The following is a 13578-nucleotide window of genomic DNA, read 5'->3' as shown; positions in this document are numbered from 1 at the left end:
CGCTCTGGGGGAGGCGAGGGCGCGGAGGCGGAGGCCGGGCCGGAGGCGCTCGCGGCCCGCTCCCCATACCCCGCCCCCGGTGCGCGCCCTCCCCGGGAGCCGGCGACGCCCACGCAAGCCGGCGACGACGGGCCGCTACCCGCAGCCCCGACTCTGAGAACCGCGCCTCAGACCGCTCGCCGGGGCGGCGCGGCGCGGGGCGCCCGAGCGCTCTCCCAGAAAGCACCGCTCGAGGCGGGACAGGCACCGCGGGGGGGGCGCGGCGGGGCGGGGCGCCCGGGCGTGACTTGCCGCCGTAAATCAGCGTGTTCAGGCCTGTGGCGGTTCCATGAGGGGGTTGTGTGCCGGGCCGAGACGGCGGGGACTTTAGTCCCCGCGGGCCCTGGGCGCGCCCTGGGGCCCCTCGAGGAGAAAGAGGCGGGAGCTCGGCTTTGAAGCCAGGCGCCGGCGGAGCTGGGCGTCGGCGCCCGCGGCCAGGCTTGACTGCTCCGGGCTGGAGGCCGGCCAAACAGAGCCGACCCCCGACCCCGCACGCAGCCCCTCCGTCGCGGGCGGGCCCCTCCGCGGCCGGGCGCGGTTTCCCGGGGACGCGTTTCCTGGCGCACCGCGGGCCGCCCGGACCACCCCAACGGAGGCACCTTCCGGCGGCCCCGGCGCGGAGCCCTGGGCCCGGCGGCGGCCCCGGCGTGGCGGCCTCGCGACAGACACGGCGCGAGCTCGGAGCCGCAAGCCGCCCCGGGGAGCCCCGGCCGCCGGCTCCGAGGGCCCAGCTGCGTCCGGGGACGAGCCGCGGCCCAGCCGGGCGGCCAGGCTCGGGCGGGGCACAGGTAGGTGTCGCACGGCCTGGTTGCGGGCCCCGGCCGCGCCGCGCCGGAGCCGGGACGGGACCGCAGCGCCTGCGCCTTCGGGTCTCCCTTCCCCTGGGCGTGGGACGCACTCCGGCCTGGTCTCTTTAGCGACCACACTGGCGACTTAGAGGATTTTCATGTGTAGTTGCACGACTTCCGGAAATACCAGACCCACAGCTGGGCACTCAGTCAATTAGGAAGCCGATGACCCTGCTTAATGATTCCAGAACTGGGTACTGAGTAAGTGTCCTCCTGGAACGAGCCTTCCTCCTTGCTCACGGTCCGAGCCTTCGGAATTTCCCATCGTAACCACCTCTTGGCCAGCGCCCGTTCAGTCGGGCGTCGGGAAGGATGGTTCCAGCGAGGCTGGCTGGCCGGACACAGATGAGATAGGCCGGAGAAGAGACTGTGTTTCTCCTGCCTGACCGTGCAGGAAAAACTGTTTTAATGAGGAAGGAGGTGGGCAGGATAGTGCTGTATTCTCAGTTCTCGTTCACAAAGTTGGCCCGGAGTGAGATGCAAAGAACTTTTACACAGAACCAGCTGACACACAAAGGAGGGCACGGAGGGTGGGCCGGGTGACCACTCTGGGCTCCATGGTGGGCGGGGAGAGCAGGCCTGGTTGCAGATCTCCAGTGATGTCACCTAGTGTGGTCCTGCCTTGGTGGGGGGTCCCGGTGCCTTGTGGGTGATAGGCTTCCTTTTATGGTGGGCTGCTGTGGGTCAGGAGTCCACTAGGACATTGGATTTGCTATTTCGTTTACTCTTGACGCTGGTCCTGCCTGGCAAGCATGTCAATCCCACTAACAACGAGAGGGGTTAACGCCCAGAGAGATTGAGTGACTTGCCCAAGGCCTCCGCTGTGAGGTGACGGTGTCCACGTTTGTGGTCGTTGGGCAGCACTGGAGTAGCCTTGAGGAGAGTTAGCAGTTCATTTGAGTTTGATCCTATGCCTGCAGTGGCTGAGCCCCTGGTCTTCTCCCCTCTTCAGTGTGGAGACAATGCCAAAGCTGCAGGGTTTTGAGTTCTGGAGCCGCACCCTAGGGGGGGCCCGCCACGTGGTGGCCCCCATGGTGGACCAGAGCGAGCTGGCCTGGAGGCTGCTGAGCCGCCGCCACGGGGCCCAACTCTGCTACACCCCCATGCTGCATGCCCAGGTCTTCGTCCGCGATGCCAACTACCGGAAGGAGAACCTTTACTGTGAAGTGTGCCCTGAGGACCGGCCCCTCATTGTACAGGTGGGTCGGGGAGCCTGGCCCCTGGAACGCCTGGTGGAGCACCTTTCCTTCAGCCTTTCCAGAAATATCTTCCCAGTTGGAGGGGAAAGGGTGGGTGTGCTGTGGTGAAGCACACACGAGGTTTCCAGGTGCAGCTACAGTTGTCACTCCTGAAGATTGACCCTTTCCCCAGGAGCCAGCCCAAACTTTGGTGAACGGACAGCTTGGGTGCTGTGAAAGAGTCGCGACCCCGACGTTATCCTGTATGCTGTCTTGCCTCTTTATCAAAACGATAAGAAAGAGTGGCTCTTTTCTCTCGGGAAAGTCAGTGACACTGGCTTACTGTTACAGTTGAGAGGAATTCTGTGAATCTGTAACTCATTCGCCTGGTGGCACAGGGGCATGTCCTAGCTTAGTTGTGTTGTAAATGTTTAAGACAGGACGCCATCCTATGGTCAACCCCTGGGACCACAGTCCCCACTGGGTCATGTATGAACCCCTTGTGGGGCCAGGTGGCCAACAGACCAGGGCCTGGCTCGGGTTCACGGTGACTTTGATGTCTTTTCCAGTTCTGTGCCAATGATCCAGAAGTGTTTGTCCAGGCGGCTCTCCTGGCTCAGGATTATTGTGATGCTATCGACCTGAATTTGGGTTGCCCGCAAATGATAGCCAAGCGAGGTGAGTTCAGTTCCAGAGTCCTGTATCAAGCACCAGCTTTAGGCCAAGGCAAGCCTCCAAGCCTATTGGGCACTCAAGTAGAGAGCCCTGGGTGGGGTTGAGCTCGGGCCAGGGCCTGGCCCTGCCTCTGATTGTGGTGGCAGCTCAAGCCGAGCACCAGCCCCTTCTTGGTGGCCCTTCTCTTGCACCAGAGGTGGGGGCAGGGTTTTGCTGGCTCTCAGAGGCCTATCACTTCCCCAGGTGCCTGGGAAGTCTTTGGGTTCCCTCTGGATAAACATGTTTTGCTGAAAGGATCTCTCTGTCACACCCTTGAGCCTCTGAGATGCCAGTGGCCACTTCTCTGGGGAGGGGCTGAGCCTTTCTTCCTCACTGGACCTGAGGAGTTGCTGGCTGGTCAAGACCATGTGGGGTGGGCACTCTGTTCAGCACCCTTAAGCTCAGGCAGCTGGGCAAACAGAGTGCCTAGGTCCGACCCTGAGGAACTGCTCGACTCAGTGATCGTCCCCCGCCCCGGCTGGAGATACCCACTCCTGGGGAGGTCATGGGAACTGGCACTCGGGCCCCAGCCCAACGGCTCTATGAACATGTACACAGCCCGTGCAGGAGGCTTGGTGCCCCTCGGGGCCAGCCTGGCAGGTCGGCTCATGGCCTGTGTGGACACAAGAGGAGGAGGGGTGCAGAGGGACTTGCTTGTCTTTTGCAGGTCACTATGGTGCCTTCCTACAGGAGGAGTGGGACCTGCTTCAGAGAATGAGTGAGTTGGCTGTGTGCTGCATATGGGGCCATGTGGCTGGGTTGTGGTTGGGTGAAGGAACCCCAGACACATCCTGGCAGGGGCTCAGAAGAGGACAGCGGCCAGCAGAGTCCTCCTGGTCATAGTGCTCTCCCTGCTGTGGAAGGTGGCTATGAAGAGTCACCTGTACTGTACCACCTGCCCCGCTTCGACCCCAACGTTAGGTGCCAGAGGGCAGTGTCCTTGCCCAGCCCCGGCTCCTGCAATGCCCTGAGGGACACAGATCTCTCAGCTGCCATGAAGTGTTGCAGGGCAAAATCGTCTGCGAGGCCTGTGTTCCTTCAGCGGCTTAGCTGTGGGTCCCCACAGCCCGCCTAAAGGTGAACACCACGCTTCTTTCACAAGCTGACTCTCCTTTTCCCCAGTTCTGCTAGCCCACGAGAAACTCTCTGTCCCTGTCACGTGCAAAATCCGTGTCTTCCCAGAGATTGATAAGACTGTGAGATATGCCCAGATGCTGGAGAAAGCTGGCTGCCAGGTGAGAGGGCCATGGCTCGCATGGCCCATGCTGTTCCCCTACCCCCTGTCCTCTAGACGTTAAGTCAGGCCTGGCGGGGGCCCTACCCCAAGGAACACCTACCTCTTAAGGAGCTTGCCTCCTGAGGGTGGACAGGAATCACAGTGATTTTGAGGCAAGGTGTGATGAGCCCCATGCTCACTTGTGTGAGGGAAGTGAATATTGGGCAGGGGGCGATGCCAGGCCCTGTGGTCAGGCTGGTCATGTCCCTCCCTCGTACCTTTGGCATGGGGGTGCTGCCACTTCTAGGAGGACTGGCCCCTGAACAGGGTTAGACTTCTCACCTCCGAGTCCTGGGTAATGCGATGAGATGGCTCCGATACGGGAGCCCCAGGCAGCACCCCAGGGCATCAGCTGGCCCCATGTGCAACCCAGGGGACCAGGGATTGGTGAGGGGCAGCAACTGAGTGAGCCAGGTCCAGAGCAGCCTTTCCTCCATGCAGTGTGGGAAGCTGGTGCCCAAAAACCAAAGGGAGAGGGTCCCCTGGGGTCAGTCTGGCTGCAACTGGGAGTGAGGGTGAGCCAAGTGCTGCTCTGTCCTAGTTGCTGACTGTGCACGGGCGCACCAAGGAGCAGAAGGGACCTCTGTCAGGCACTGCATCCTGGGAGCATATCAAGGCTGTGCGGTGAGTGGACACACAGGACAAACCCAGGGTGAGGGATGCAGCCCGTCCCCGAGACAAGGCCTTCAGCCCTTTGGGCATCAATGGGAGTGGTGGAAAGAGAGAAGTGCCTACTGAGATGAAGTTTGGGGGCCTGGGCATGGCCCTGGAGGGTGAAGGGATGGCGTTCCTCTCTTCTGAGTGTCTGCCCATCCTGCTCTGACAGGAAGGCAGTGGCCATCCCTGTGTTTGCCAACGGGAACATCCAGTGCCTGCGGGATGTGGAGCGCTGCATCCAGGACACAGGGGTACAGGGTGTCATGAGTGCAGGTGAGGCTGTGTCCTTGCCCACAGTAGATGTTAGAGGGCCCCATCCATGCTGTGAGGCCATTGGCCCAGATAGTCTCAGGTCCCTCACTGTCCTTACTCAGGCCCTCATCAGCCTGTGAGCTGGGTGGCCAGCCTTGCCCTTGGTGTGATGTGGCATGGGGGGGCATCCCTCTGAGAACGTGAGCACCCACAGCCTCAAGCCCCCTTCCCCCTGCAGAGGGCAACCTGCACAACCCCGCCCTGTTTGAGGGCCGCAGCCCTGCTGTTTGGGAGCTGGCCGAGGAGTACCTGGACATCGTGCGGCAGCACCCCTGCCCCCTGTCCTATGTCCGGGCCCATCTCTTCAAGCTGTGGCACCACACGTGAGTTGGCCCCAAAGGCAGATGTTGTCTGGTCCAAGCCCTGCCTGGGGTGTTGGGGGTTTCAAGTGAGAACTCTCCGGAAACATTTACCAAAACAATTTGCCACCAAGTCAGGTGTGGAAGGGCTGAGATGACTAGTGAGGTGAAGTGGTAAGCCTGGGTTGGAGAGAGACTGCACCCCTTTGTGTCAGGGCTTAGGAGTGGGGTGGGGTGATGGGCTGGCTCTGTGACGGGGCATCTGTCTCAGGCTGCAGGTGCATCAGCAGCTTCGAGAAGAACTCGCCAAAGTGAAGACTTTGGAGGGCCTCGCCGCAGTGAGCCAGGAGCTGAAGCTGCGGTGTCAGGCATGTGCAGGGGCTGGCAAGCCACCAAGTGGGTGGGAGAGGGTCTTGGGTTGTGACTGAAGGCCCTCTGGGCTTTTGCAGGAGGATATATCCAGGCAGAAGGAGGGAGAGAAGCCCTTGGGTGGCTTGCCTTTCTTCCACTGGATCTGCCAGCCCTACTTCCGGCCAGGGTGAGCTCACTGACACAGGGCCATGGTGCACATGGAGGTGGCGGGGATGCGCTGGCAGCTCAGCGCCATCCCTCCTGGTGCTGAGCTGGCTTCTCCCTATCAGTGGATGCTTAGATTTTAAATCTTTTCTTCCACAAGACGCTTCATTAAGCTCTTCTGATCCTGGGCAGATTTGTCCTGGGGTCAAAGGTTGACCCCCGGGCTTCTCCCTGGTTTTCAGAGGAAAGGCCAGGCTGTTATCTGTGGCCACAGCCCTGCCCGGGGTTCGGTGGCTCAGACCCTCGTGTCCCACGGTGTCCCAGCCTCAGTCAGGCAGTCCAAGAACTGAGCTGCTGGGACTTCAGGGGAGCCGCACACACGTCTAGTACTCAAGTCCCCACTGTGGCCGCCCAGACCCCTTTTCCCTAGGACTGGCCAGCAGGGCCCTCTCATGGGTGTTCTACAGCTCTGCCTGCTGCCCTCCCTTTTCAGGCCCAGGGAGGGGAGCAAGGAGAACGGAGGTGCCCGCAGCAAGCGGGCCCTGGAGGAGGAGGAGGGCAGCACGGATGTCCTGTCCAAGAACAAGCAGAAGAAGCAGCTGAGGAATCCTCACAAGACCTTTGATCCCTCCCTAAAGCGTAAGCTGCTCCAGCCCCCAGGGGCCCAGGGGGCTAGTGCCACACTGCGGGGAGCCTTCCAGGGGCAGGTGGCTCTGACGCTTCGCAGGCTGCATGGGAGACCAGCAGGAAGGGCCCCGCAACCCTTCCACATGCTTCTGAGGAGGTGGGCGAGTCCCATGAGGCTGTTGCATAAGGCAAGTGCCAGCAGCCCTGCCTGCCACATGCTCCCTCAGCTGCTGCCCTGAGGGAGCTGGAGAGGCAGAAGTGGGGCTTGGGATGGCCTTCCTGAGAAGGCCCTTCAAGTGGGAAATGCAGGGATGGGCATAGAGCCCTCGAGCCTTCTGGGTACGCTGAAGGGCCCGTCGGTGTTCTGGCAGGTGTCCTGCCCTCCCCCAAGCCACCTGACCTGGGCAGCCCAGCAAGCAGGACACCCACTAGGGGCTTCATGTGGGAGAGGGCATGGTAGGCTCGCCTTGTTCACTTCTTTTTCTTCTTTTCCCAGCGAAATATGCAAAGTGTGATCAATGTGGAAACCCAAAGGTGAGTTGGTCCTTCTGGCATGCTGCCCAGGGCAGAGATCAGTCCAGGAAGGGGCAGGGAGAGTGGTCCCCACTGACACTGTCTCAGAGTCCCTGGGCTGCCTGGGACTTGCAGGAGCCGTCCTTCCCGTCTGCTGAGGGTGCAGGCCAAGGTGGAGTGGCTGCTTCCCTATAAGGCCACTCCACCCAGCCTCAGGACAGCTCCTGGGAGTCTGGAAGGGAGGCCCTGGCAGCCCTCCTGTGCTCCTGGCAGCTTGTTTAGTCTGCAGGTTTTGGCCTGGGGATGGGTGTCAGCTGCAGGCTCACTGGCTTTCCTTTGTCCAGGGCAACCGATGTGTGTTTAACCTGTGCCGGGGCTGCTGCAAGAAGCGAGCTTTCAAAGAGACTGCTGACTGCCCAGGTAGGGATACCTGTGTCCATCAGGCCCTTCTTCCCCAGGGCCCCCAGTGGGCGCTGGGACCCTCAGCCTCCTGAGCCCCATTTCCCTCCTCTCCCTCCTTCTGCCAGGTCACGGATTGCTTTTTAAAACCAAATTTGAGAAGTCTCTGGCCTGGAAGGGGGCCCAGCCCCGGCTGCAAGAGCCTCAGCAGGCAGGGCCTGGGGAACCAGGCAGCTTCCCCGAGGTCATGGGCAGTGCTCTGGCCTGAGGGCAGCTGGAGCCTGATGTGCTGTCCCACTGGGCCCAGGACTGCTGCCAAAGCCTCAACACATCCCACTTATGGAAATGCCTTTACTCAGGGAATCTCCTGCTACTTAACATGGAAGGACAAGCTGGTCTTACCCTCAGCCCACGCTGGGGGCCCGGAAATGCTGCACTGGGGAGCAGGCTCCCAGGCTGGACCTTCCCCGTCCTCCAAACTTGTGTGTGTTCAAAAGCAAACAATAAATCATTTCAAAGATGCACGTGCAGAGAGCTTAAGAGATGACCTATGACACCACCAGGCCCAACAATACCCGACTGCTGCTGCGAGCTGGGAGGATGGAGTCAGAGCCAGCGGGGATCTCGGAACAAAGGGAAATAGGCAGAGAACCTTCTGCTCTGATCTACTCTGTAGCCACGGAAACCTCTCTAGAAGAGGGCCAGGCCTAGTGTCAGCCCTGCAGAGGCTGCCTCCCCACTGTATTGCCTGAAATGTGAGGGAGGGGGAGCCTGAGGAAGCAGGATCTAGGCCAGGGGACAAGGACCAGGTCCTGCCCCAAAGCCTGACCTCAGGGAGACGACCCTTAGAAGCCCCCATGGCAGGAACAAGCGGCATGAGGGAAGTCTTCTCAGGCTGCCCTTTAATGGACTGAGATTCAACACTTTGTCTGCAATCCCAAACAACGCACTAATGGGGACTGGGAGGTGGTGCCACTGGACAGGGGTGGGGGGCGGGCGAGGGGGCCTGGGTGCCACACGGGTAAGCCCCGCAGGCCTCACCTCCTCCCCAGGGCACAGCATAGGGGAGGGGGCACAAGAAGCTGGGCACATGGAAGCCCAGGCAGGGGGCAAGGGCTGACATCCAGTGGTCAGACCCCTGCAAGTGGGCCACAGGTGGCCCCTCGAGAAGTCCTGCGCAGGCAGATGGGAGGCCCAGGTGTCCGAGTCCGCAGGTACGGGCGTGGGCAGGATGGGGGCATGCAGACGATCCTGGAGGCCAATGGGTGCCCTCACATGTTGGTGCTCATTCGGGACTGGCTGTTGGCCGGTGTCAGCTCCCCCTGGCTTCCTTCTCGGGGAGGGGACTGCAGTGGAGACACAGCTGCTCAGACCAGGAGGTGCGCATGGACCCAGCCCATACTCGCCACACCACAGCGCCACCCCTGCTCTTACTTTGACATGGATTTGATTGCGCAGCACAGCTGCGCGCAGGATCATGGCTTTGGCACGCCGTTGGAACTCCTTGCCCATTAGCAGGGACTTCTCAAAGGTGGTGCTGCGCTGATCCACATCCCGGGCGTACAGGATCTGCAGAGGCACAGGGCTCAGTAGGGCCCAGGGGTCCCCCTCCCCACATCCCAGAGCCCCGGCCTAAGCCCGGCCACCTTGCTGTGGGAGTCGATGCGGGCATTGATGAGCCCCTCCAGGATGAGCTGTGTCAGCTCATCCTCCAGTGCTGCCACCGTGGTGTTGAAGGCCATGGCCATCTTGCGCATGTCAGCCGACACATAGGGACTAAAATACTGCAGAGCAAAAGGGATATCAGCTTCCAGACACGTCCGCAGCACCCTGCCTAAGCCTCTGTCCCCCCCATGTTTACCTGGATGAGGGCACGGTTGCGAATCTGGGTGTACAGGGTCCTGACATGGGGGGCCAGGTACATGTCCAAGAGCAAGTTGTCCTGGTGAGGAGAGCTAGTCAGGGACCGGCTGCCCGGGCCTTCTGCACTTGCTCACCCTCCAAACCAGGCCAAGTCCCTCACCTTCATCTCATCCAGCATCTTCAAGCACGAGGCATATTTGGACTCATAGAATTTGAAGATGATGTCCCGAACCTGTGGCTCCAACTCCAAGAACAACTTGAAGGAGCTGCAGATGCCACACTCTTTAGAGCTGGCCCTGCACCTGCCTACCTGCCTGCCTACCCTGAAGGCAGCCAAGGGGAAGGACCAGAACTGTAGAAGCCCGCAGGGCACCAGGGCACAGGGAGGAGCAGGGCCAGAGAAAAGGCCCACAGAGGAACAAGCTGCAAGGCCCAGCACCCCTACCCTCCATGCACCTGCTGGAGATGACGTTGCGCTGCAGCTCCTGCCGGTCAAAGGTGGCCAAGGCACACAGGCCACCATAGACAGCCACGTTGCTGGGGGAAAGCAGCTGAGGAGCAAGAAGAAAGGTGGGTCCCCAGACCTGAAGTCACTGGTGGTCATTACAGGAGCCTGGAGCCAGGGCTGGGTCCACCTCTACCCCACCTATTGCCCATTCAGACAATGCCTGGGACCCCATGGTCCCCATGGGGGAGACCCCCCCCCAACAAAGAGCCCAGCCCCCAAGCCTTTACCCTGCTTCCCAAGTCCCAGCAAGGGCTCCTCCCCAGAGACCCTCATGCCCCTCACCTCGGGGAAGTCACAGTGATCGAATGAAGCCAGCAGGAAGCACTTGGCAGCCTGCTTGTACTTGCGCGCAGCCAATTCAGCCAGTCCTGGGGGAAGATGGGAGTAGAATAAAGCCCAGCGCCGTGACAGATGCACCCTGGCCTCTCCCATCCCGGGGGCTCCTCAGCATTAGGGAGAGAGATTCTGCCTAGCGAGAACTAACAGTGCCCACAAGCACTAACTGGGCACTCTGTGAGTCATGTAGCCAGGGAAGCCGAGCATAGCAGCTGTTATGACTTGTAGGCTGACCTGATCTGGGCTGTACAGCTAACCACTGGGGGACCAGCCGTGACAGCAGCGGTCAGAAGGCAATGCCTCCATTCCTGACCGCTGGTCATACACTGGCCTCACCATATGGGACCTAAACTGGACAGGTGTCACCCATGGCAATGGGTGTGGGGCTTCCAGGTTTTCCCCAACTGTGACAAGGCCCACTGCCCAGGTTGTAAGGACTCAACAGTATGGCATGCTTGGGCCACCTCCAGTGGAGGTGAGACAAAGGTAAGCAGTGATGTCCCCTTACCCTGGCACCCCAGGGCCCTCACCTGCAGCACACTTCAGCTTGGTGAGGATGGCCTGGGTCTGGCTGTCCCGTTCCCCACGCTGCTGCAGAAGAAAGTTGCACACCTGAGCAACCGATGCCCTCCCACCATTGTCGATCCCTGGGCCTGGACACCCAGCCCTGGCCTGAGAAGGGCAAAAGCACACTCGGGGAGAGTGAGGCCCACTGAGGCTTCCGTGGTCAGGACTCCTGGGGCAGGGCATCAGAAGACAGGCAGGACACAGAGCCAGCATTACCTCGGCAATCTCTGGGGTGGACTCGGCCTTGCTGACATAGCTTAGCACGTGAGACCAATTCTGCAAGTAGACGCTGACCTGGCAGGCAGGCAGATGGGGAGGGTCAGCCCGCGGCGCCCCTCCTGGCCCAGGGGCAGCACTGCCCTGCAGCCCTGTCCACCTGTTCCCACCAGGCCCACCTTGATGACGTTGAGGCACATGTTGATGACGTGCTTGGCGCTGGTGCAGTAGTCCCGGGCCCGGGAGTAACACTTGAGGGCATTGCTGAGGTCCCCACAGTCGAGGTAGTGGTCACCCAGGTCATCATGGCCGCGCCTGTGGGCCCAGCCATGAGTGGACCCCTGTCAGGGACCGTGTGGGCCCAGCTGCCCACATCCCCTGTCCCCGTAGGTGGCACCTGATGCTCTCCTTGATGGAGTTGCCCTTGTAGTTCTTCAGGTCCGTGTCCAGCTTCTCCAGCTTCAGCAGGGCCTTCTTCCGAGTGGCCTCCACCCAGGCCGTGTCCAGGGGCGGGGGCTCCACACCACTCTCAGGGATGGCATCGGGCGCATTCTGCAGTTCCCTGAGGGGGGACCTGGCCATTAAGGGCTGATATGCAGGCAGGCGGGCACCTCCCAGTGGCCCTTGCCTGGCCCAGGCTCCATCAGGAAAGTGCCCAGTGGGCATGGAGGCAGTCTTGACTGCAGGAGCCCACAGCCCAGTGGGGAAGCCCAATGGGAAAAGGGCCAGGCAGCTGTGCCAAGAGGAGAGAAGCCTGCTGCCTTCTCCACAAGCTCTACTCACGTCAGAACAGCTGCACGTGCCCATGAGAGCAGAAGCCAGGGCGGCCTAGAGAGAGCCTGGATTCTCTCACCCAGCAGAGAGAGAACCTAGCCTGTTTTGCCATTTACCAGCTTACCACCCTTCACGGCTTTTCAACAAGGAAGACCAGGTCACTGCATTGTGGAAGTGTTGCTATGAGTGCCCACATAGGCGTAGGGCTGGGCATTGCAAGAGCACAGGAAAGACCCCTGCCCTGGTTGGACCCAACAGGGACATACTATGCCCAGCCCCTTCCTCCTCTCACCAAGCCCCTGGCCTCACCTCGTGGCCTCTGAGAGCTTCCTGTGGATCTCCTCGTACATGTCCACGTTGAAGGTCCTCTGAACGAAGGAGAGGGCCATCTTCAGAGCCTCCACCCGCAGTGGTGGACAGTGGTCAGCAATGAACTGCAGTCGCTCAATGCGCATCAGGCCACTGTAACTGGCTGCATACTGCTCCAGATCCTGGGAGGCCGGGGAGGCAGGGGGGTTGTGCAAGGCGGGACCCCAGACACCAAGCCCTGGCTAGTGAGTCAGGAGCAAGGGCTCGAACACCAACCCTTCCCTGTGTCTGATAGGCCATGGGCCCTCAACAGGAACAACTGGGCATGTGGGCACCAGATGGGCCACTCTCCAGGTGCTGAGAAAAGTGATGCAGGGTGGGCCAGTGCAGGGGCTTCCAGAGTAGGGCTCTGCCCTGAGCGGGGTGAATGGCTAGAGCCAGGTGGGCACCTGCCGGTGACTGCCAGTCACCAGGATAACCAGTGACGAGGGAGTGCTTCAAAGGCTGGACCCCAAGGAAGGCCTGCCCTTATGGTGAGATTCAACCTGCAGGGCAGCCTGGCACACAGAGCTCTTCCACGTGGGGAAGTGGGGTGCAGGGTCTGGAGCTGAGCTAACAGCCCCATTGTAAGTGGGCAATTGAAACCCCAATGGTTTCTGAGTCAGAGAAAAGACACAACCAGAGTGAGGAGTCTGGCCTGGACCCCTCAACCCCTCCCCAACAGCACCCCACCAGGCTCCATACCAGGGTGGGGTTCTCCACCACGTAGTTGACATCAGGCGCATTCTGCGGGTCCTCCTGGGGGTCCACATCAATCTGCATGGGCTCCACGGCCCCCTGCAACACGGGCCAGCACCTTGGCACCTCCAGCAGGGGACAGCCCAGGGAGGGTGAGAGAACCTCACTGTGCCCCGAGCTCAGCTCTACCCGCCATCTCTCAGGCAGGATCCTGTTCCCCCAAGCTTGCCCGTCCCCCCTGCCCACTCCCCGACCCGTGTCCAGAGCAGCCACATCAGGCAGGGGGCTCCTTGCAAGACCAGCGACTCAGAGCAGAAACCCTCCGCCGATTTTAAGCGAGCATCTTTGGAGCGGGAAAGCAAACATCGGAGGATGGCTACCCAGGGACCCCCGAGTGTCCCTACACGTCTCAGCCACCGACCCGAGGCAGCTTCTTCCGAGCCACGGGGAAAAAACAGTGGCGACTTCAAGTCGGGGACGTCCCGAGCAGCTGGGGCAGCAGTGCGGGGGCGAGTCCTGCCGCTGGATCGGGAGCCCGCACATCTGGAGGTGGGCGGGAGTCACCTGGGGGCGTAGCGGCGGGACCTGGCGGGACCAGGCCGCGCTCCTCGGGAGCACGGCGAGCGGGCCCTGCTGCGCGGGCGCTGGCCCGGGCGGCCTGCGGGCGGGGGTCTGCCCCCCCCCCGCGCGCTCGCTCGCTGTCCCGGGCCCTGTCCTGGGAGGTACCTCATAAAGCAGCGTACAGGCCGACAGGCTGGCGCTCAGGCTGAAGTCCCCGGCCGTGCCCGGCAGGAAGACGTCTGACCTACTGCTGAGAGGGGCGCGGTACAGATCTGCCACCGCCGCGGCGGCCGCGCTGGGGGCCGGGCCACCCCTCATCCTGTCCTGA

General features: G+C 61.4%; 2 protein-coding genes across 7 annotated transcripts in view; one reads left to right on the top strand and one right to left on the bottom strand.

Moving 5' to 3' along the window:
- The first annotated feature begins 694 nt into the window (after window positions 1-694).
- Window positions 695-7902, top strand: DUS1L (dihydrouridine synthase 1 like). 2 transcript variants are annotated; one of them, XM_046675143.1, is made up of 14 exons: window positions 695-827; window positions 1840-2086; window positions 2635-2743; window positions 3447-3497; window positions 3902-4014; window positions 4597-4679; window positions 4882-4985; window positions 5203-5347; window positions 5595-5691; window positions 5773-5861; window positions 6333-6478; window positions 6963-7000; window positions 7324-7399; window positions 7507-7902. In XM_046675143.1, the coding sequence occupies exons 2-14, from the start codon at window positions 1850-1852 to the stop codon at window positions 7644-7646; spliced, it is 1428 nt and encodes a 475-aa protein (XP_046531099.1). In that variant the 5' UTR covers window positions 695-827; window positions 1840-1849; the 3' UTR covers window positions 7647-7902. The 2 variants fall into 2 exon arrangements, with proteins under 2 accessions (XP_046531099.1, XP_046531098.1); XM_046675142.1 differs by lacking the exon at window positions 695-827 and adding an exon at window positions 838-1088.
- Window positions 7903-8259: 357 nt separating this feature from the next.
- Window positions 8260-13578, bottom strand: part of GPS1 (G protein pathway suppressor 1) — a 6766-nt gene continuing 1447 nt past the window's right edge. For 2 of the 5 annotated variants that reach the window (XM_046675141.1, XM_046675137.1), the window contains exons 2-14: window positions 12696-12788; window positions 11952-12133; window positions 11266-11430; window positions 11048-11183; window positions 10869-10946; window positions 10616-10676; window positions 10032-10117; window positions 9698-9792; window positions 9402-9507; window positions 9240-9320; window positions 9025-9162; window positions 8813-8947; window positions 8260-8724 (exon numbers count right to left, since the gene is read on the bottom strand). In XM_046675141.1, the coding sequence (XP_046531097.1) occupies window positions 8650-8724; window positions 8813-8947; window positions 9025-9162; window positions 9240-9320; window positions 9402-9507; window positions 9698-9792; window positions 10032-10117; window positions 10616-10676; window positions 10869-10946; window positions 11048-11183; window positions 11266-11430; window positions 11952-12133; window positions 12696-12773 (1416 nt within the window). In that variant the 5' untranslated portion in view covers window positions 12774-12788 and the 3' untranslated portion in view covers window positions 8260-8649. Of the gene's footprint in view, window positions 8725-8812; window positions 8948-9024; window positions 9163-9239; window positions 9321-9401; window positions 9508-9697; window positions 9793-10031; window positions 10118-10615; window positions 10677-10868; window positions 10947-11047; window positions 11184-11265; window positions 11431-11951; window positions 12134-12695; window positions 12789-13415; window positions 13573-13578 lie in introns of those variants that run through there. The other 3 variants (XM_046675139.1, XM_046675140.1, XM_046675138.1) reach the window with 3 other exon arrangements.

The sequence above is a fragment of the Equus quagga genome, chromosome 11 (genome assembly GCF_021613505.1).
Source record: "Equus quagga isolate Etosha38 chromosome 11, UCLA_HA_Equagga_1.0, whole genome shotgun sequence".
Classification (NCBI taxonomy): Eukaryota; Metazoa; Chordata; class Mammalia; order Perissodactyla; family Equidae; genus Equus; species Equus quagga.
Note: the sequence above shows the minus strand (reverse complement) of the source record. Positions and strands in the feature narration are given on the sequence as shown.